This window comes from Rhineura floridana, chromosome 17, assembly GCF_030035675.1.
Source record: "Rhineura floridana isolate rRhiFlo1 chromosome 17, rRhiFlo1.hap2, whole genome shotgun sequence".
Taxonomy (NCBI): Eukaryota; Metazoa; Chordata; class Lepidosauria; order Squamata; family Rhineuridae; genus Rhineura; species Rhineura floridana.
Genome location: NC_084496.1, coordinates 31,239,830 through 31,260,059, shown reverse-complemented (window position 1 = coordinate 31,260,059; position 20,230 = coordinate 31,239,830). Strand labels below are relative to the sequence as shown.

General features: G+C 50.5%; 2 protein-coding genes across 2 annotated transcripts in view; one reads left to right on the top strand and one right to left on the bottom strand.

Moving 5' to 3' along the window:
* Positions 1–925, top strand: POLR3K (RNA polymerase III subunit K). Its single transcript, XM_061599638.1, has 3 exons — positions 1–491; positions 594–681; positions 776–925. Exons 1-3 carry the CDS (start codon positions 381–383, stop codon positions 901–903), a joined length of 327 nt encoding a protein of 108 aa, XP_061455622.1. The 5' UTR covers positions 1–380; the 3' UTR covers positions 904–925.
* Positions 926–1,785: 860 nt separating this feature from the next.
* GTF3C1 (general transcription factor IIIC subunit 1) overlaps positions 1,786–20,230 on the bottom strand; it is a 37,369-nt gene continuing 18,924 nt past the window's right edge. The window contains exons 16-37 of the mRNA XM_061599589.1: positions 19,709–19,854; positions 19,229–19,326; positions 18,089–18,185; positions 16,516–16,693; positions 16,167–16,308; positions 13,346–13,481; positions 12,545–12,626; positions 11,782–11,970; positions 11,256–11,413; positions 10,968–11,110; positions 10,473–10,554; positions 9,744–9,856; positions 8,847–8,909; positions 7,784–7,877; positions 6,729–6,901; positions 6,233–6,517; positions 5,282–5,538; positions 4,792–5,072; positions 4,108–4,669; positions 3,709–3,736; positions 2,874–3,066; positions 1,786–2,087 (exon numbers count right to left, since the gene is read on the bottom strand). Of these exons, the coding sequence (XP_061455573.1) occupies positions 1,866–2,087; positions 2,874–3,066; positions 3,709–3,736; positions 4,108–4,669; positions 4,792–5,072; positions 5,282–5,538; positions 6,233–6,517; positions 6,729–6,901; positions 7,784–7,877; positions 8,847–8,909; positions 9,744–9,856; positions 10,473–10,554; positions 10,968–11,110; positions 11,256–11,413; positions 11,782–11,970; positions 12,545–12,626; positions 13,346–13,481; positions 16,167–16,308; positions 16,516–16,693; positions 18,089–18,185; positions 19,229–19,326; positions 19,709–19,854 (3,722 nt within the window). The 3' untranslated portion in view covers positions 1,786–1,865. The remainder of the gene's footprint in view (positions 2,088–2,873; positions 3,067–3,708; positions 3,737–4,107; positions 4,670–4,791; positions 5,073–5,281; positions 5,539–6,232; positions 6,518–6,728; positions 6,902–7,783; positions 7,878–8,846; positions 8,910–9,743; positions 9,857–10,472; positions 10,555–10,967; positions 11,111–11,255; positions 11,414–11,781; positions 11,971–12,544; positions 12,627–13,345; positions 13,482–16,166; positions 16,309–16,515; positions 16,694–18,088; positions 18,186–19,228; positions 19,327–19,708; positions 19,855–20,230) is intronic.

Sequence of the window (20,230 nt, the reverse complement as noted above, 5' to 3'; positions counted from 1 at the left end):
CTCCAGCGCCACCTGCGAGCTGATCTCCTCGGGGGTCACCTGCGGAGGGAGGAAGGCGGCGTCACCCGGGAGGGAGGAGCCAGAGCGACCCAGGCCCCGCCGCGGCACTTCCCCCCTGGCCTGCCTACCTGCGCGGGGAGGTCGCAGAGCAACGGGTCCCTCACGAGGCGCGCCAGCCCGGCCTGCCACAGCTCCAGCACTTCTGCGTGCGCCGCCTCCGCGCCCTCCTCCTCCTGCTCCTCCTGCTCCGCGCCCCACTCGCCTGCCCTTCTCGCCGCCATAGCCATCCTCTCCGAGCAGCAGGGGCAGCGAGAGGGGGCGTAGCCTTGCCGAGGCGGAAGCGGAAGTGAAGCGGCGAGGGCGTCCGAGTCGCCGCCGGGATGCTGCTCTTCTGCCCGGCCTGCGGGAACGTGCTGGTGGCCGAGGAGGGCGCGCGCTGCCACCGCTTCGCCTGCACCACGTGCCCCTACGTGCGCAACGTCACGCGCAAGGTGAGCCCCCCGCGCCGGCAGGGTTAGGGAGGGGGCGGCCGCGTCTCCGCGGGCGGAAGGGTACAGGACTCCGTCTCAGTCCCTCCCTCTCCCTCCCTGCAGGTGACGAGCCGGCGCTACCCGAAGCTGAAGGAGGTGGACGACGTGCTGGGCGGGGCCGCCGCCTGGGAGAACGTGGACTCCACCGCCGGTAAGCCGGATCGGGAGGGAGCCCACGCCGGAGGTGGGTGAGTGGGCGCTCTCTCTCCTCTCTCTAACGCGCCCCTCCTCTCCATCCTCCCCAGAGCCGTGCCCCAAGTGCGAGCACCCGCGTGCGTACTTCATGCAGCTGCAGACGCGCTCGGCCGACGAGCCCATGACCACCTTCTACAAGTGCTGCAGCGCCCAGTGCGGACACCGCTGGAGGGACTGAATAAAGGCAGGAATGCACCCCAGGAGACTCCCGACTCTCGCTTGGCGCCCCGAAGGCGGCGGGGGGGTCACTTGCAGGGCTGTGCAGAAATACCAGAAACCACCCTTTGCTTCCAAGTGCAATCTTTTGTGTGTCTACTCACAAGTAAGCCCCAGTGTGCATAATTTGCAGCCTTCGTTTCTTTGGTACGCAAGTAATTGGGAGAGGTTGACAGAATGCGGCCCTGAAATTGAGTGTGCCAAAGTCGCCTTTGGGGAGCAGAGAGAAGAGGGTGTCATCTGGAAGGGCCGCTTGCTTATAAAGAACCAGCCCAGCTGACAAGGGCTGCAGCTACTGGTGCAGGGAAGTCTACACCTTAGTAAACCCCAAGTGCAAGGTCACAGGACGATTTTGTTCTTTCCTGCAACACAATTCTCACACCAAGGGCTCAGTGGGGCTTGTCCCAGGCAAATTACTCACTTTGACTAGGGAGGCAAGCAAAAGGGGTTGGGTTTGTTTTTTACACATGGGGGGGTCATATCCTAAGTTGGTACTGCCTGTTCTATTCCTTTATTCCACTACCTGTTGACAAGCTGGTTATTCCATAGAGGAAAGCAGCCCACCGCTTACTCTTCAATTTAGATTTCTGCACTGAGAAGGGGGCTGGACTTGATGGCCTTATAGGTCCCTTCCAACTCTACAATTCTCTGATTCTGTGGCAGCCATTTGGACATTTTAGCTATACTCCCCATTACGCTTCCATTTCTGCCTTTCCAGTTTTTCTGTTCTGGGGCCCTTGAAAGGCTGCTAGGAAGGAAAGGGGTGTGCTGAGCCCCTGCAGCAGAGCCCACCATAAGCATCCTTCTAGAGGGGCAAACTAGGTCAAGCAAAAACTGGGCCAGGAGGGGGGAGGGAATACAGAACCCATCACTTTATTTAAAAAAAGGACACAAGTGAATTCACTCTACTGTACAAAAGAGACCTCATAAGTGAGTCACCTGCACCCACTTGTTCCAGTTCAGTTCGTAGGGAAAGACCCTGCCCATTTTCAGGGTGCAGTCAATGGCAGGCTCATAGAAGACTGTTGGGGTGTTGCTCAGTTTGGGGCTGGGGACCACCTCCTCAAGTATAGGCTTTGAGAAGAGAGAGGGTGCACTCTGTTTCTTCAAGTGGAACTTCCTGATGCAGCCCAGAGATTCAAGGCCCTGTAAGGCAAAGAGGAAACATTACATACACACACACCCAATAACTATTAAAAAAACCTTGTGTATTTGGCATAAGCTCTATTGGAAGCATTTGTTTTATAGACTGGACGGCCTAGGCAGGTGCTAATCTGTGCCCCCCCCCAATGTTGCTGGACTCCCATCATCCCCGACCATGAAGCTGTAGTTCCCCACAACTCTTACTTTTAGAAAAACTAGCCTGTTCAACCTTTCCAACGTGTAAGAAAATAGCAGCTGCTTCCTTACGGCAATGCTTAAGGTGGCCTGTGCATCCCACATGCCCTCACAATATAGGAGGGAGGACTAAAGCCCACCACTGAGCGAGGGAGGGATGGCTGTTTCCATCCACTGTGCCACCACAGGCAGGCCCTGCGCTCCCTAACGGAAGGCATCTCTGCATGGGTCAAAGGGTACCTTATTGCACCTGTCAAGGATGCAGGAAAGTAAAGACATGGTATAGTTCCATCTCCAAAATGTAGCAGCTCTGGTTAGAACCTGAACAGGAGATTAATGGCAGAAAATGCCCAAGTGCTTTAGTTTGGCCTTGGAGAGTGGGAAACGGAAGTTTATACATTGAGTTAAGACAAAGGCGGAGAGGAGCTGAGCTCCTTCCGCTGCCTCCACATTAGGCCTAAGTAGGGTATTCCTTTTGTGCTGCCGACAGCATTTAGCTTGTGTGCAGAGCATTGCACAGGCACACTGCATGCAGCTACAAGCAATTAAGATGGAAGCACCCAGACAGAGTGGACCCCAGGAGGCCAAACACACCTGCAGTACTTCCAGCAGAGCCACTGGCTGCAGGACGCCCAAGTAGTGGTGACGCAGGGCTGCTTCTGTTATGCCAGGCTTGGTCATGATATGGCACAGCACACCCTCCATAATACCCTTGCAGACCGGCTTGTTCAGGCTGCCATCCACGATACGCCACGGACGCCCGACAAAGTAGGCGTTCCCTCCAGCACTGTTTCAAGAAAAGGAGTTCAAGGAGAGAAAATCAACAGTGTTACTCCAGGCATCAGCAATGCACTTGTGCGCACAGGCACACACAAGGAATCTATTGCAAAAGCCAGTCAGTCCTTGTGTGATAGTAGATCCCAGCAGCTTTCTGTGTTTTGTCCAGCCAGGCTGACATCTCAGCATAAAGCCAGTGATCTCTTTGAGGCTGGTGCCAATCTCCTGAAGAACAAAACCCAGGGATAAAGGGGGTCTCTAAAGGACAGTATAGCCGAGGTCCAAGAAGTGCTGGGATTGGCAGGGAACAAACCCAAGGCCATAGTGCAAGGGTCACCCTGGCCACCAATGGAGGCTCATTCCCTTCTGAGCTGCTGCTGCAGCAGCAGGAACATGTCAAAGCACGAACGGGTCACCAGCCTGGGAGCTGGTAGTCCAACAACTGCTGGAGGGCCATAAAGGTGTGCATATACCATGGCATCTGTACTTTATGGGAATCCTGTGGATGTAGTTGCTAACGTCCCAAACCACCATTTAGCCTGTGACTACATGTTGAAGCAGCAGTGATGCCACGCTGGTGTATGGTGCAACTCTTGGGAGACAGCTCTGCTCAAAGACATTTCCTTATGTTCCATTTTATCTGCATACTCGCCTTCCGTCTTCAGCCGACAATACCTTCCCTGTAGAACATCCAGGAAAAAGCAGAAAACACAATCAGCATCAAGAGCAGAACAATGAGAGTCCATCCCATTTCCTCAAGTTGCTGGGCTGCATGATCGCTGCACAGATACAACTAGGGAAAGCAAGCAAAGCCTGTTGTGCAGGCTGAAGGCACTTTGAGAATAAGCAGCAGCCAACCAGAAGAGAGCGATCAGAGGGGGCAGGAGGGACACTGGCCACGGGGACTCAATGTTGGCTTGGTCCGCTCGTGGCTGTGTCAGAACCCCTGGGGAAGGCAGGCTGACTCAAAGGCATTCATGGGGGGGGGGGAAGAGATTTTTGTCTGTTGGTGGGTGTAAATAATGAGCTCAGTGGGACTCCTCACACGTACCGCTGGAGTTGCCAAGGGTTTCCTGCTGTGGCAACTTAGCCGTATGTGGTTCCCCAGCACAATTTTCATAGTCTGCGGTTTCCTGGCTGCTCAGCACAGCTGCCTCTTTCCCACAGAGAGGGGTCCCCTCCTTTCCCCCAGTGTCCATTCTGCAGTCTTGTGTGGAGCCCGCCTCTTGCACAGTGTTTCCTTCTTGCAGCTCTGCAGTCAACACACGCCTGGCATCCAGGAGTGGTGCACCTCCTTCCAGGCACCTCTCTGTGCTGTGGGCAGCAGCTTTTCCATGCAGACTTGCCGCCTCCTCCTCCAACTTTTGCCTTTTCCTTGCTGGCTCTTCCTCTGCCAAAGCAGATGAAGATGACCTACTGAGCTCCATCTCCCCCTCCTCCTCCTCCCTTAACTCAACAGGGTCCTTCACGAGAATGGAGTATTTCCCTTGCAGCCTTTTGCTGACATCCTCGATACACACCGAATGCAACAGCCAAGGGCTAGCAAATCTCCTTGCCACCAGCCGGGTGGTGTGGCCCCCTACTTCCAACACATGCTCCCAATCAAGAAGGTCCTAAGGGGAAAACACACACACACAAACTGTGTCAACACATCCTCAGAGAGGCTGCATAGGGAGAGAGATTGTCAGATCACTAGCAAACGGAGCTGGCTCTCTTTGCTCCCCATTACACTGACCTGAACATACTGCTGCAAGAGTTGAGTGCGCCCAGCACCAGGCACTTCGTAATGCTGGAGCTGCGTGGCAAGATCCACCCTTGTCACCCCAAAGTGGGAAGCTGTCTCTATGGCTCTGCAGATCTCAAGGACTGCAGCAATATCTCCAGGGCTGTAAGAGAAATGCTCCATGGAACGAAGAAGTTGCCTCATCTCATCCTCTTCCTGGACATCGAGAAGTCTGGTGAAGGACTTAGGAAGGCAGGAAGCTCCAACTGGCAGGTTCTCCAGCTCTAGAGGATCTGCAAGCACAACACATGTGGCAATTCAGCTGACTGAGAAATGCGGCAAGGAGCCCAAGAGGCCCCAGCCAGCTGCTGCTCTGCATATGGGCAATCCACAGGCTCCCCCCCCTCCCCGACTAGTCGCAGGCAGGGATGATCAGCACTCGCCCTACAAGTGGGAAGGTGAGAAGGAGCTCTTCCAGGGCCTCCTAGGCTAATGGACTGACCTTGGACCAAGAGGCTGCCTTGGGCAGGGGTCTGTCTCAGCTTCACCTTCACTTGACAGGAATTTACAACAATGTTGTCTGTGGGGCTCAGATTCCGAGTGCTGACGATGCCTGGGGCATAATAGCCTCTCATGAGAAGGTAGTTGGTGTGTGAAGCCTGACGAGCCTTCACCTCGATCTGCCGCTTATTTGTCACACTTTCCTCCAAGTCCTCTTCCTCTTCTTCCTCCTCTTCCTCCAGCCCCTCTTTCCCCAGGCTGCAAGAAGCCAGAGGGATTGCAGCAGAGGCCAGCCAATCCAACCTATACCCCCCTTCCATGGACAAGGCCAACATTTCCTATATGACCTTGGGCCAGTCACCTACCTGAGAGGGTTGTGAGGATAAAATGGGGGGGGGAACCATGTATGCTGCCTTGACTGAAACATAAAATCTATTAAACCCACCCTCCCCATCCGAAACAAAACCAGCGGCTCCTGCACATTTAATGCTGGTTGGTGTTTCATTGGCTATATTTTTACTTGGAAGTTGCTATATATTATTGTATTACACACAGTTTTAATTTTACTGGTTTTTATTGTTTTTATCTGTTGTATTTTATCTTGTTAAGCTGTTCTCTAACAAAGGCAATAAATAATAGCAGAAGTCAAACTGCCCACATGGTCCGCTGCCACCGCCCCGCCCCCCCGCCTGAAGCGTGGAAGAGCACCAGCAAGCCTCTCCTTGCTCCCTTCTGCATGTCCACTCACTGATAAACCAGGGCCAAATCCCCAGTCGGCTGCCTCTGCAGGGCCACAAGGCCATCAGGAAAGGCTCTGCACCTCCAGGTTTGACTCGAGTCAGCCATGACAGGGAAAGGGGTTCAGGGCAAGCACTGCTGCGTGTGCCACACGGAGTGCCTTCCATTCTCCTCCGCCCATCCCCTTCCAACCTAAGTGCCAAGGCAACCACACCTTTTAATGACTTCATTCTCCACCAAGGTGCTGTCAACCACCACTATCTGCTCGGGGATGATCACATCCACAGAAACCAAGCCAAGGGAGAGGAGGGCGAGGACTGTGGCACAGTAGCCTCCAGGGCCATCCAAAGGAAAGGTCACCATTCCAGAGGAAACGGAGTCATCTTGGTCCTTGAAAGAAAAGCGAGCAACTTGGTCCTGCGCTCCAGCTTCCTTGAGTTTCAAGAGGAACTGATACGATTCACTGCAGAGCGTGCTCGGGAATCGCCATGTGAACACTCTGGAGAGAGAGGGGAAGAGCTCAGGGCTGAGCCATGGTCCACGCCCCTGGGTGGGTGCGCATAGGTTGCCCACCTCTGCCATGCCAGGCACGGGGATGTCCTCCCAAAGGACTGCTTGTGCTTGCCCAGCGAGTGAGGGGAGCTGGTGGAAGGAATCCCCACTCCACACTGCTGGCAGCCTTGGGGCAGGGAGGGGCGCAGGGCACTGACCTGTAGTAACTCTGGGAGAGCTGATAGGACATTGGCACAAAGGGCAGTGCCCGGCTCTTCTTGGGCCCCAGGCTGTGATTGCCCCGGCGGCGGTTCACCAGGCTCCTCTTCTGACAATCCAGGAAAGCTTTCACCAGGATCTCATCCTGATACTCCCGATAGAGGCGGAAGGTCTGCAAGCAGAAACTCTGCTGTGCTACTGATGGGCACCTCTGAACGTTTCTCTCGTTTGTTTCCTTTTGTGGAATTTGCACGGTTACCTTCTCATGTCTAGTACTTAATAGCTACACTTTGCCATTTCCAAGCCTGCCATTTCATACTTATCCTGTACGCAGCATTTTGAAGGGTTTCATTTCCATTGTCTTCTCATCCCTCTCACAACCTCCCTGCAACATAGGTCAGTATTATCTCCCTAACAGAAGGGGGGGGAACTAAGGCCACCCAGTGAATTTATGGCAGAGGAAAGTTTTGCACTGCCTGATTATTGTTAGCTTGCTCTTAGCCCAGGGATGCAGAACCAGTGGCCCTCCAGGTGTTGAGCTCCAACTCACAACAGCCCCAACCGGCACAGCCAATGGTCAGGCCAACAGCTGGAGGGCTACAGGTTCATTCATTTCTTAGCCACTACGCTACAGAAGCTGAAATATTAACATTCGTGGGCAGAGAGACAAGGAACCACTGCAGATGGGCCCTTTGGTGCACAGGCCAGGCTTACCTTCTCCTCCACCCTCCCATGCGTTAAAGCCTTTTGGCGGACAAACCTCTTAAGCAAGCCTATCCCAGACACATAGATGTTGATGTGTTTTAACCTCTTTTTAGTGCTATTTTAAATGTTTTTAGTTGTTTAAATGCTTTTATTGATCTCAATGTTTCTTGTAAACTGCTTACAGGTGTTCTTTTTTAACAATCAAGCGATATATATATATAATTTCTGTTAAATAAGTGAAAATAGAAATCCATGTCCCAGTGTGTTTTCTGGAGCCTGCCTTGAGCCCACAAGATAGGAGAGGGTACACACACACTTCTGCAGACAAGCAACTCAAGATTCTTCCTACCTGAAATGACTGGCAGGACTTCATCTGGTTATCGGAGAGGGCCAAGGTGCTCTGAATCAGATTCTGCAGCACCAGAAAGTGGATGTCGGAGATGCTGAAAGGAAGAGGGGTGGGAGGACAGCCACAGCTTCAGCACATGCTCAGCAACTCAACTTTTCCTTCAAGATTTTTATATATATCCCGCCCTTACTCCCAGTTGGAGAAACATCCACTTCAGTATCTCCCCACCCTCAGCCGGGAAACCGACAGGCAAAAGGTCCCGCAGCCCCCTTTGCACCTGCAGACTCAAAAAGGAACTTGTGATGCTTTTAACAGCAGATGCCTGCTCTCTAAGGCAAGGCAAGGCAACGCAGCTGGTTCCCCTCCACCCCTCCCCCGGCAAGGTGTTGTTGTACAACTCGCATCATCCCTCGCTGGGGCTGATGGGAACTGGATCCCAACAGCATTTGAAGGGCCACAGCTTAGCTAAGGAAAAGGCTTGCACTGTTTTTCAAAGATTTGCATGCACTTAATTGAAGAGCAACACGCTCAGAAAAGATAGGATGCCAAAAGTGCACATTAATTCTCTGCCACAAAAAGCTGAGCTCTGAGTAATCACACACAAAAAACAAAAGATTTGCAGTTGGTCTGTGTATGGACTTTTAAATTATTCTGCTATTGCTCTGGGGAACATTGAAGCTCCCTTCTACAATACTTTTGAGCTTCTGAGACCCCACCAGGTTTCGCGCACAGCATTTGGAATTTATATTCACAGCCCAGAACTCTTTTTTAAATAAAGTCTGACTCCAGTCACCAATGAGCCGTTCTGGATTTTTGCAATGTGATTCCCACTCAAGGCAGAAGTCAGGACAGAACGAGGGAGAAAATTGGGGTGGGGGGGGGAATGGCTCCGTTACCACCTGGGGCTTTTCTTTGCCATCTCTGGGTTTGCTGGACTACAGTTTTTAATGGTTTACAAACAAGACATTGACCATCTGAGGGAAGGTGCCTTGCTTGGGGTGGGGGGGAGAAGCAAGCATAATACATGGAGCAAGGCCACCCCCCCCGGCCACCTTTGGCTCACCTGCTGAGCAGATCCTCCTTCTTCTTCTGGTTTGTTTCATCTCCAATGGCCAGAACTCGGTACCTGGATAAGGGCAAGGAAGGAGGAGAAATCATCAGTGGGACGTGTGAAGTTGTGACGCTGCACTCTGCATGCAGAAAGCCAGGAAGGACCCCCACCTGAAACTGTAAAAAGCCACTGCCAGTCTGACTCAGTCAGCAGCTTCCTAACTATTTTGTGATTTTAGGTTGTTTTTAATGCTATATTTTCAAATTATTGTAACCCACCCTGGAACCTTTGGGTGAAGTACAGGTAATAAATGTTAATAACATGGGCTAGGACTGGCTTTTGATGGGGAAGAGTCAGGCCCCCAGTTCCCTGTGAAACAGCAGGTCAGTCACCATCAATGAGGACGGGACGGCTCAGTTCCTGCAGCCAGAAAGTCCTGAGAGGCCCCAGCCACCTCCAGCTCTTTGAGCCATTGCAAAAATTAAAAATATCAACACATGGAAACAAAATAAGGCACCCAAAAAAGAGTGAGTGGTTGGTTTATATCTGAGATTATATAATCTCAGATTTGAGAGGACATGCTTATCACAGTCTAATCTTGTGCCATCAGAATCTATATATTTTTATCAATATTTATGAACATTTTAAACTCTTTAATATTGCAAAACCATGGCCACCTGCCAATTAACTGTCACCACCCCAATGGATGGGTGACACCAGCTGATGGGGGGATCTCAATTCTGCATTGGCTGCTGGGGAACTGGCAGACACAACCAACCCAGCAGGATTGAAACCCTCCCCCACTCACCAGCTGATGAGCAGAGGGTAAATCAGAGCTGTAGAATTACAGTTCTGGAGAGAGTCCTGCCAAAGGGATCAGAGGCAGGAGGTGGGAGAGGATAAGGATACCTGTGGAAAAGTTCCTCCAGGGTGTCTGGAATTGTTGGCCTGGGGCTCCCCAATGTGGTGCTGAACTTTGCCTTGAGCCTCTCCACAAACTCCTTAAACTCTTCTGCACAAACCTTTGAACACAGGAGAGTGGGAGGTCAGCCTAGAACAAATGACTGCCCTGAGAACGATCAAGGCAGGCCTACACCTTCCCAGAATGCCAGTCTCAAGGGCAGACGTGGCTGTGGGGCATCTTTGGGCCATCTGCATGAATGGCACATGCATACTCACCTCCATTTCCCCTCCTTACAGCATGTAGGAACTGCAGGAGGCCCCTCCAGAGGAAGGGCCTGGAAGGTGCATGAGAGATCTGCTCATCTTTTCAGAGCCCAAAAGGCTTCCTTGGTCCATGTGCAGGAGGCCAAAGAAACACCTCCACCACCCTTGTTTGGGCCCAAATGAAACGTGCCACTGCTGAGAGGCTGGCGGAGTTGGAAGGGCCAGACTCTTCTCCCTCAGGAGTCACCAAGATGCTCAGAGAAACCCTCACTATAGTGGCGCACTGGGTTCCTGCCCACATGCCTCGCGCAACGCAGAGAGCATTGCTGCAGAAGGCACTCGGAGCAGGGCACAGCCACTTCAGGCCAGTCCTAAAGGACGACATCCCATCCCAAGTCCTTCAAAAGACAAGAGGGAGCACATGGAACCAGAGCCCCACACTTCTGCCCACGCCACTGAGCAGCCTCTCACCTTGGGGTCCTGATAGTTGCTGTTCCTGCTCGTGAAGTCATCAATTAGAGCTCCATCTTGGTAGACTTCAGCCAGGCAAACCCTGCAAGAAGACAATCCATAGTTCAGTCTTCAAATTGAGTCTCCTTTGGGAGAACGTCTGCTTCTGTAAAAAAAAAACTTCCTCAAGAGCCACAGCGGAGTCAAGGAGTGAGGTTCTCCTTGCACCAAGGCAGGGTGGGGCGGGGCGGGGCGGACTGATCCATTCACTGAAGATGGGGGAAATGTTGGCTTTCAGACTAATGCCTCAAGAGGCAAGAAGTCCTTGATGACCACATCTCTGTATTCTCGGCACATGTGTGTGTCTACTCAGCTGGGGAAGAGGATCCCCAAAGAGGGAAGCTGGAATGACACAGAGAGCAAGGCAGGCTGGGAAGCACTGAGCACACACACACACACACAGTGGGACATTTTGAAGCAGCTGCCATGGAGCTCAGGAAGAGGAGAACGTCTCACTTGTAATTGAGGTAGGTCTGGGGATTTTTGACAATGTAGCGAGCTCTCCGCCCGACAGAATGAGATGTCTTATCCAACGACTCTTCAAAGTTGCTGTGCATGATGTCTCTGACCACCTGCCATGGGACAAACGGCCCCTTCACCTATGCCAGGGAAAAGAGCAAGGAGTCTCATCTCAGCTTCTGGGTCATGCACCAGCTCCCTCCCAAGGCAGGACCCCTTGCTCACATGCTGATGAAGCGCTAAGGAGGGCACTCCCCACCCTTGCAGAATACTACACCCCCTTACTTTGGCATTGAGGACATTGCTTGCAATCCGACACAGTATCAGCAGGCTGTCCTCCTGCACGGTCCATGTGACACGTAGGCGGGTCATTCTCTGCAAAGCACTCTGGTCTGCTTCATCATGGTAACGTAGCCTTTTGCTCTCTGCCCCTGCAGTGCTCCCTTTAGTGGCAAAAAATAAACCAGGCAACATTTAATTCATTTACCCTCCTGGTTCTGTCTCTCATGTTGGGAGTTCCTTGATCAGATGTGCAGAGCTTCAGAGAGGCTCTGGGGAAGGGTGGGCTGGCCATCAAAGGCCCACCACTGTGGCAGGCCAGGTCACAGTGTCTATCAGTGTGCCCAAGGGGCCCAAACTGGCAGGCAGATAAAACCTAAGCCATTCTATGAGAGTGTTTAAGTCTCAAAGAAAGAGGAGGATCCAAACCTAGCTGGTGTTCAGATCCTAGCTAGCTTCTGGGTTATTCAGAACTATTTTTCAGGCAGAGGAGTGCTGTACAAGACAACAGCCTACCACCGAGTCAGGTCACCTCTTTTTTCTTTCTTTTTCTTTGTCTTCTTCACTGTGTCCTTCTTAAGACGCTTTCTCTTCTGGCTTTTCCCACCCTGCACTCTCTTGCTTCTGTTCAGTCCTGCTTCTTTTTCAACCTCCAAGTCTTCTTTCTGTACCGCAGGCTCTGGACCCACCAGCCCATCTCCCCAAACAGAGCTGTTGCTACCTGGGAATCACAGTGAAATCCTGGATTAGCAAGGAACGCACAGCAACACCGCTATCAGCACCAGAGCGGGGGAGAGAAGAGGGCGAGGGCCTTCTCTGGGGTGTGCCAGCACTGAGGCTGAACTGGCAATGGAAACTGCAGGACTAAAGTAACTCTCTCCCACACGTATGCATAAGAGTTTTCTTCATATTTTGAACACACACATGGTTCAGAATCACACACACATAAGCATGCATGGTCCTCCTTAAAAAAAAGAACAAATAAGGACTCCAGAGGTTCTCAAAATGAGCACCAGGTGCAATCGAAATGTCTCAGGGTCAGCCAGGAGTCCAGTGACCAGAGGCCAGTTCTGTAAAGCGCTTGTCTGTAGTGAATGCTGTCCAGGAAGTTATAGTCTGTTTGGACCTGTACAAGCAGGCCAGGATGCCCACTCCAGAGATTCAGAGATTCCATAATGGCCACATGACAGCTGTGTTGCCCTCACCCAAACAACAGGAGCAGGAGCCATACATGGTCATTCTTGCCAGCTCGGTTCTATGTGCACTGCTGGCCCCCAACAGAGTCTTGCTCCTACCTCTAGTGGCAAGTGGCAGGGAACGCTTGGTCAGGAAGGTCTGGAGTCTGACAGCGTGGCCAACTTCAGAAACGGCATCCTCCTAGCAGCAAAGCATAAAAGGTCGTCAGCAGAGGAAAGGCTGCTGATGGGACAAGCACAGCCTGGGAGTGGGCAGGGGGCTGCTGGAGGACAAATCCGAAGGAGCCCAACCAGGCACTGGCACTGGGGAGAGGTGCCCTCTGGGCCAGGTTTGGGCTACACGGAGCCAACAATGGCTTTCCACACATCGCAGTGCTTCAGAGCAGTTTCACAGAGTGCTTTGTCCGATCGAGGACACAAATCTCAGGCAGAAAAAGTCAGTGACTGCTGTTGCCACATGTGCTTATTCCGCTGTGGAGTCATGTGAGGGTCACAATGCTGCATCTGCCTAAAACAGGATTCAGAAGGTCGCTACAGGAAAATGCAGCCAAAGCAGCAATAGCTGAGAGAGGCCAAACTTCCCAGGGAGAGCAGAAAGTGCCTCTGGAAGCTACATGTAACATTCGCAATCTTTTGCCTTCATCGCTTACTTGAAAATAATATGCAAAGAGTAGTCACAAGGAAATTCCAGCTATAGCCAATGCGAATACAGGCAGCTAGAAAGAACATTTCTAAAACAGTCTCTCCCAAGATAAAAGAAAAGTCAGAAATAACATTTATCAGAACAGCTTGTGTTAAAGATTCCTGTTTATTTATCCATACTTCTGTATTGTTAAAAAAGGTGTTTGGGGGGCAGGAAGGGAGAGGCAGATTTTTAACAAACTGGGAAGGAAAACTCACCCTCCTGGTCTTGTTAATAATGTAGCTGGTCCAAATCCAATTACGTTTCAAATGGCCGTAAAAGCTGGAATCCAAGCCGCCAGCACCAAGCCCATCTCCAGGGACTGAACCATTGTCCTCCACCTCTCGGCGTCCTCTTAAAGGGGAAAAAGTCACTGTCAAGGGAGTCATTCTGCCTAGAAGCCGCAGAGGCCAGCCATGTCCCGTTTCTGTTCGGCAGGTGTTTGAGGCAGTTCCTTCCTACGCCACCCTCGTCCCTGATGCTGCTCACCCTTATACAGGCTATTTCCATCAGACAGTTGTTGCTGTTTTGTTTTTGTGTTCTATCTTTTCTGTATTAAACTTTAAAAAGGCAGATAAATACTTTTTTTTAAAAAAGAACATGGTGGGAAACCTATGGCCCCTGCAGATCTTGTTGGACTACAATTCCCATCATCCCTCCCCTTTGGCCATGCTGGCTGTGGCTGATGGGAGTTGGGGTCCAGGAACATCGGGGGAACCACGCAAGTTCCCCATCCCTAGTTTAGGGCAACCAGAACTTTGAACTCATTGTGAAGTCCCTCCCTGGTCAGCAGAGAGTGAAGCATGCAGGGAAGAGCTGACTGCTGTTCAGAAGGGCAGGGTTGAAAACAACTGAAAAACATTTGCAGTAGCCAGCTGGAAAAGGAAGGAGACCCCCCCAATGCCCCCAGACTTGGTCTTGTCAGCAGTAGTATAGCTGTATTCACATAACCACTAACAAAAAATCCCAAGCAGGGAGCCAACATTAACAGGATAGACAAAGAAAACCACCAAAAGTTTGGAGAAGACATGGCAGAATGGGTGTCAGAATCCCCAACTTTCCTACCAGGGGAGACCATGCAAATGCAATGTGCATGACTCGTGCACCCATTGGATCTGGTTCAATTCAAAGGAGGGCAGGCAGTATGCTCCACTCTCCACTGACTCAGAACACTTCATGGTAAGTCCAACTTTCCATTTTCAGTCAGCAGAGGAGCACAGCATACAGGAAAGGGATGCAACGGTGGACCTGGAAACCTTCCTATCCTTCACTCCGTTTGTATAGAAAGTGAGCCCATGCACCTTAGGTCTTTAGTAAATTCTAGGTAATCTCATGGAACACTCCACATATGTCCAGGTTTAAAACAACTTCTTTTTCCTTCTGTGCACTGGATTGGGGCAGAAGTTTGGAAGCATGATTTCCTGAACCCTGTGAAAAGCAAAATTGCATGGAACTAGGACCTGGCCTGCGGGCTATGCAATCCGGATGGAACATGCAGAATTCTTTTCAGACAGATAGGGCCCCAGCTTCCCCACCTGTCTGGCTGAGATGACTGCCACCAGAAAGAGACCTTCCATGTGAACTGTCTGAGCAAGACTGACCATAAAGGCATGAAGGGCTGGACTGAGACATGAATGCCCTGAAATCCAAGAACAAGTCTCAGGGTAGGGAACCTATGGATCAGTAGGGGCAAAAAGAGTGTGGTGCCTCACAGAAACGTCTTGACCCACGGATGGCAGGCTATGGATTTGCCCCCTGGGGCCAGAAAAATGCTGCCCACAGCACCATCTACCTCCACAAAGTGCTCAGGGCTACCCCAAGTTGAGGCTGCCCTGCGGGAACTCCAGGATCTCTGGAATCCCTGCGGTTGGGGCCTGGAGTTGTTGCCATTTGGACCAGCAGTGGAAAGCTGTCAGATGACAGATGTATGTGTGGAAGCTGTCTACACTCCACTCCCCCCCAAAGGGAAAGTGTGGCCTGGCTGAGAGGGGTGCGCCTGGACCTGGAGGCCCCTTGATGTTCCTGGCCTATCATGGTGGCTACGCCTTTCACTTTCTGGCAGGGAAGCTCAATGAGAAGAGAGACAAGAGGGACAGCCACGATGGGTCCCTTTCCCTGCACCTCATGGCTTTGGGGCTCTTGCCTCTGCTCTGGCAAAAGAGGCACTTAGCCAGCAGGGCCGCTGTCTCTCTGACTGTCTCATTCCACCAGGCGGCAGGAGAGGGGTGGAAGGGTTTATCCTTAGGGGGACAGGCTTGGAATTGCCGTCTGTACCTGTACTGGCACCCTCTGTAAGGGATATCTGAAACGGCGACTGCTGTGCATGTTAGCATTTCCAGGGTGGTGCTGTGTGCTGGGGCTCTCTCTCATTTAGAGGGATGCCTGTGGATGCTGGACCTTTCAGATTCTAGCTGAGAAGAGAAAATGGGGGCAGGGGAAGAAAGATAATCTTCCCCTCACTTTTTGAAACTGTCCAGCCCCCACAGTGGCCATCCTGCGTCTCTCCCACAGGACTCCCAACACAATGGGAGGAGTGGGGGCGGGGGACTGAAAGTAAAAAGTTTGGAGTTAACTGACCAAAGGTACAGTGGGAACCAGGGGACACGCTCTACTGCCTGCTAACAGCTTTACTTTGCTTGGCTACTACAAGAGTTTTTTCTGTTGTTTGGCCCCATGTGCTCCGCTCCTCTGCCGACCAAGGAGTGTGAATCCACATATAAAAGGCTCAGTAACGCTTCTCTTCTATTAGGTTATAAAGGTCAGTTTCAGTGTAACTTCAAAGAGCATTTAAGCCTGAGTCTCAGATCTGATCAGCCCTCCAAAGACGCACGACAAAGCCTGGGTGGCTCTTCTCTCCCTCCTCATTTCTTTTTGGACCCTTTACAAGTCCTGCCTCCATTGGTGGATGGGGGGAGTCCCACTGCCACCACCATCAGGTGTGTTCTGCTCCACCAGAGAGACCACATTACATCTCTTCTGTAACATGCCACATTCCTAACAAAGAACCTGCCCCAGCACTGAACAAGAAAGGAGACGTACGTTGTGTATTCAAGCATGGCGCACTTGCGCTCCAAATTGTGTTTGTGTGCTGCTGACTCTTGTTCTAGCATCACATCTAGAGCGGTGCCAGTCTCATCGGCTGGAGTTCCACTCCTCCTGGCACGGGGATGGCGGACAATTCCTGAAACGAGAAAGCGAAGTGGTCAGTAGCAGCAGCCCTATCGCAGATCAGAGACTGTAAAGGTGGATGGCCATAGGCAGTGAGTCAACAGCAGGAGGATGTGGAAGAAGAGTAGGAAGAGGCAAGGACCCAGAAGCAGGAAGAAGGCAGTGCAGGAAGACTAGTGAGTAGCTTTTGAAGGTGGGAGTGTGGCTATCAGCTCTGTACCTAGTGGCGTATTGAGGCAGACGCACTGCAGATCAAACCAGAAATTCTCCACATCTTGCAGAGTGTTCAAAGCATACAAGCGCCTGTCAAACGGGCGGCTGCTTTGAGCCAGGTTATAGTGGGGCTCACAGACAGTGGTATCCACGATCACGGCATTTTTCTTCAGATAGACAAACACCTGCAAGACACCCACAAATTTTTATTTATTTATTTAGTTGCATTTCTAAACCGCCCTATAGCTAGCAGCTCCCAGGGCGGTGTACAACATGATAAAACCACAATATTTAAAATACAGCACGTGTGTATTGTGCAGACAATATAAACATTATATAAACAAAGTAAAAGAAAACTAAAAAAAATAAGATTAAAAGCTTAAAATACTTTAAAATGCCTGGGTGAAGAGGTGGGTTTTTACCTGGCGCCACAAAGCTCAGATGGAAGGCCTTTCACAGGGTGTCTTAAAGAGAATGCAAATCAACAAAGCAAGGATGCAAAACCCCAAATAATTTAGGAAGGAAGACCAAAGCTAGGATACTCTTGTGTTTTTAGATGGCAACTGGGTGTAACCCTTCCTGAGGCACCCTTTGTTTTAAGGCAAGAACAATTCCTGCTCAAATGACAGAAAGCAGGAGGGGAACTGCCTGGCTCCACAGAGAGATGCAGCCTGGCTTAAGGGGGGCACGACAGGCAGGCACCCAGTTCCTTTTTCAAAATGCTGCTATGTGACAAACTGACTGTCATTTGGTCTGCATTAAAGAGCAAACCGGGACATTCAATCATCATATTAACTTTTATAGACTTCTCTGGCTTGAATTGTGATCATGGCATTCTTTCCCATTATAGGGGTTAATTACTTGGCAACGATGGGGCACTGAAGTTATCAATTAAGCTGCTGCAAATAATCGCTGTGCTTGTTTCGGAAACACTTCAGCTTTAATGCAATTGTCACAGACTGAGTTTTTGTGTATTTCATTTCTAGCTGACCACAGAAGGCCTCGGTTCAATCCCCAACATCTCCAGGTGGGGCTGGGAGACAACTCTGAAACCCTGGGCAGCTGCTGCCAGTCAGTGCAGACAAGACTAAGCTAGATGGACTCAGTGCAAGGCAGCGTCCTGGGTTCTCTCTCTATAGGCATGTGCAGAGGATAATGTCTGCCAAGGGCAGCTCTAGTCCACACGTGGTTTTGTCACAATTTGTAAAGTCTTTAGAGTGCTTTGTTTTTGCTGCAAAAGACTAAAACACTTCCCCTTCTGGAAAGGGTTCTTCTCATTCCCCAACAAGAAGGACAAATGTTTAAGAAAAGATTAGACAAGAACAGATGAAAAACACAGACGCAAGTACAGCTCCTCCAACCTGAGGAAGAGCCTCTTCCCCAGGTCTTCAAAGCTGCCTCACATGACCCTGCCTGTCCTGGGCAGCGAGGAGATAAAAGCCATGTCTGGAGATCATCTTCTCCACAGGAACAGAAAAAGCTTCTCCCGGTACTCTCGTGTGCATTTTTAAAAAAATACATCACTTCAAGTGGCAAGTTACAGAATAGTGGTATAAATAGAAACACAACAGTGAAATTACCTGGTCTTTTTCCTGAAATTTTTCTGTGGGGCCAAACTGAACCAGCCCCATGTAGCATAGTCGCTGTAGGCTTTCCACTACCGAAAAGATGTATCGCCTGTAATAATATTAAGGACTAGGTATTAATCAGCTTATTGCTGTCAAAAAGTGCCAGCCTGTCATAATATTTTGTTTAGTAAAATATCCACTTGCAGTTTTTAAAAATCGAATGATGAATGCAGCACTCCACCAACTCTACCATCAAGGAGCAGGCAGTTTTTGTAATATGCATAATTTCATGACACATCCCATATTCAAATAGCTTGACCTGTCCTATAGAATGTTTATAGTCCTCCCCAGCCACAGCTAAAGGCATCCTGAACTGGGCCCTAAAATGTGGTGCAGACCACCACCAGGGGGGCTCCACTGGCTACCAGTTTCAGTTCAGAGTTACTTGTTCACAGTCAAGAGGAGCTAGAATAGTGAATCCACTTCCCTCCCTTCTCTAAGTAAAGCTTTTTGGCACCCCTGGTTGGCTGCGTTAGTCTTGATCTTGTGATCATGAAATCCTACCGGGGGGGGGGGGGAGAAGAAAAAGAGGCAAAGCCAACACAACCTTCTGGACATTTTACGCAAGTTAAAGCAACACATTATTTAACACCACCTACGGTGTGCGCCTTTGACCCCTGACCTTTTGGCATCCCTTCATCTTCTTGTAGCTCCTCTGAGTCGCTTTTTCTGTCTCTGACAAGAACACACTGTTTGGAAGCAGGCCGAAAGCCATGCTAAAGGGAGCTCTTTGCACCTGCCTCCCTCAATGCTGGCCTGACATGAGCAGCTCTTATAAAACTATTCAGCTACCCCATTTGCTCCAAGTTATTAGGAAATGGTTCAAAATGCTCTAATATTGCCCAACTTCCTATTACAAGGTAATATTTCAACGGACTGTTAGGTGTTCCACCTTTGCAAAGTTAGGGTTGTATTCGACTAAATCCTACTCAGAGTAGACCCACTGAAATTAATAAACCTAAGTCAGCCATGTCTATTAACTTCAATGTGTTTACTCTATGCAGGACAAGCACTGAATGCCACCCTTAGGTATTCTTTATTATTCTGAAACCATAACCTTATATTGGGTAAATGGGTACTAAAGATGCTCACCTCTTGTAAAGCAGCTTCTGTCGAATTGATCTTGGAAGATACCTGATTAGTGTGTGTTTCTTCAGGGAATCATTTAAATAATCTTCCAGGTTATCTACCTAAAAGTCATTTTACATTGAGTTAAGTCTTAATATAAACGTAAGACTGGCTAACTTCCAATTTATGTTAATAAAGCTCAAATAAACAGTCAGAAACTGAACGAGTGCAAGGAAGTCACCAACGCAGCTGCCACCACAAAAGAACTGACAAGGCACCACAAGAAGGCTGGCCATGAATCCAGTCAGTGGGAAGCAAGCAGCGTGGCAAAGCCTTGGCACGCAGTTCTTCATCTACCATCAGAGGATTTAAGTGCCCCCCCCCGCACGCTAAAAGTGACTGAGAATCAGGTGGTGCCTGCAGTGCATGAGCCCCACCCTCCCCTCCCCTCCGAGTGGCAGCTTTGTTTCAGCCAAGAGCAGCCCCTGAACTGAAGCCCAGCACCTGGTAGCTGACTTGCACTATCTGGACAAAGATGGACAGCGGCAGACAGAGAAGGATGTCGCTCACAAGAGCCCATCCATGGCCAAACTCCCTGTGGATTGGGAGAGGAGGGATGTGGCGCATCCATGAGGCATCCTCCACGTACACTGCAAGGGGAAGAGAGAATGATGTTCTCACAGACCAAAGAGAAAAGCTTTGCCTGGCTACTGTCATTTCGTTTCATGGGACAATCAAGCGAGATTAATCTTCATGAATAGCTGGTGCTCACCACCATTAATATAGAAAGAGATGCTTGCCATCTTTCACATCCTGTTCATTTAAATTCAGTGTTACAGTGAGACAGGAACGTCAAGATTTACTCCAGTCTCTAGATGCCACTAGCCCAGAAGAAGCAACGGGGGAATCAGACGTCCTGCCTCCTTCCCCCACTCAGACCCTGCAGCCCACAATTCCCCTGCTCCACTACGCTGCAGAGCAGAGGCTGCGGATGGGCGCCCTGCAGCTGATGCCAATGAGGGCACT

What these genes read in the sequence shown, in the direction of transcription:
- POLR3K (XM_061599638.1), top strand. Translation starts at nt 381, where the DNA reads ATGCTGCTCTTCTGCCCGGCCTGCGGGAACGTGCTGGTGGCCGAGGAG. An exon ending in TGCGCAACGTCACGCGCAAG is followed by an intron (nt 492 to 593) that starts GTGAGCCCCCCG and finishes CCCTCCCTGCAG; the next exon opens with GTGACGAGCCGGCGCTACCC. An exon ending in GAACGTGGACTCCACCGCCG is followed by an intron (nt 682 to 775) that starts GTAAGCCGGATC and finishes CATCCTCCCCAG; the next exon opens with AGCCGTGCCCCAAGTGCGAG.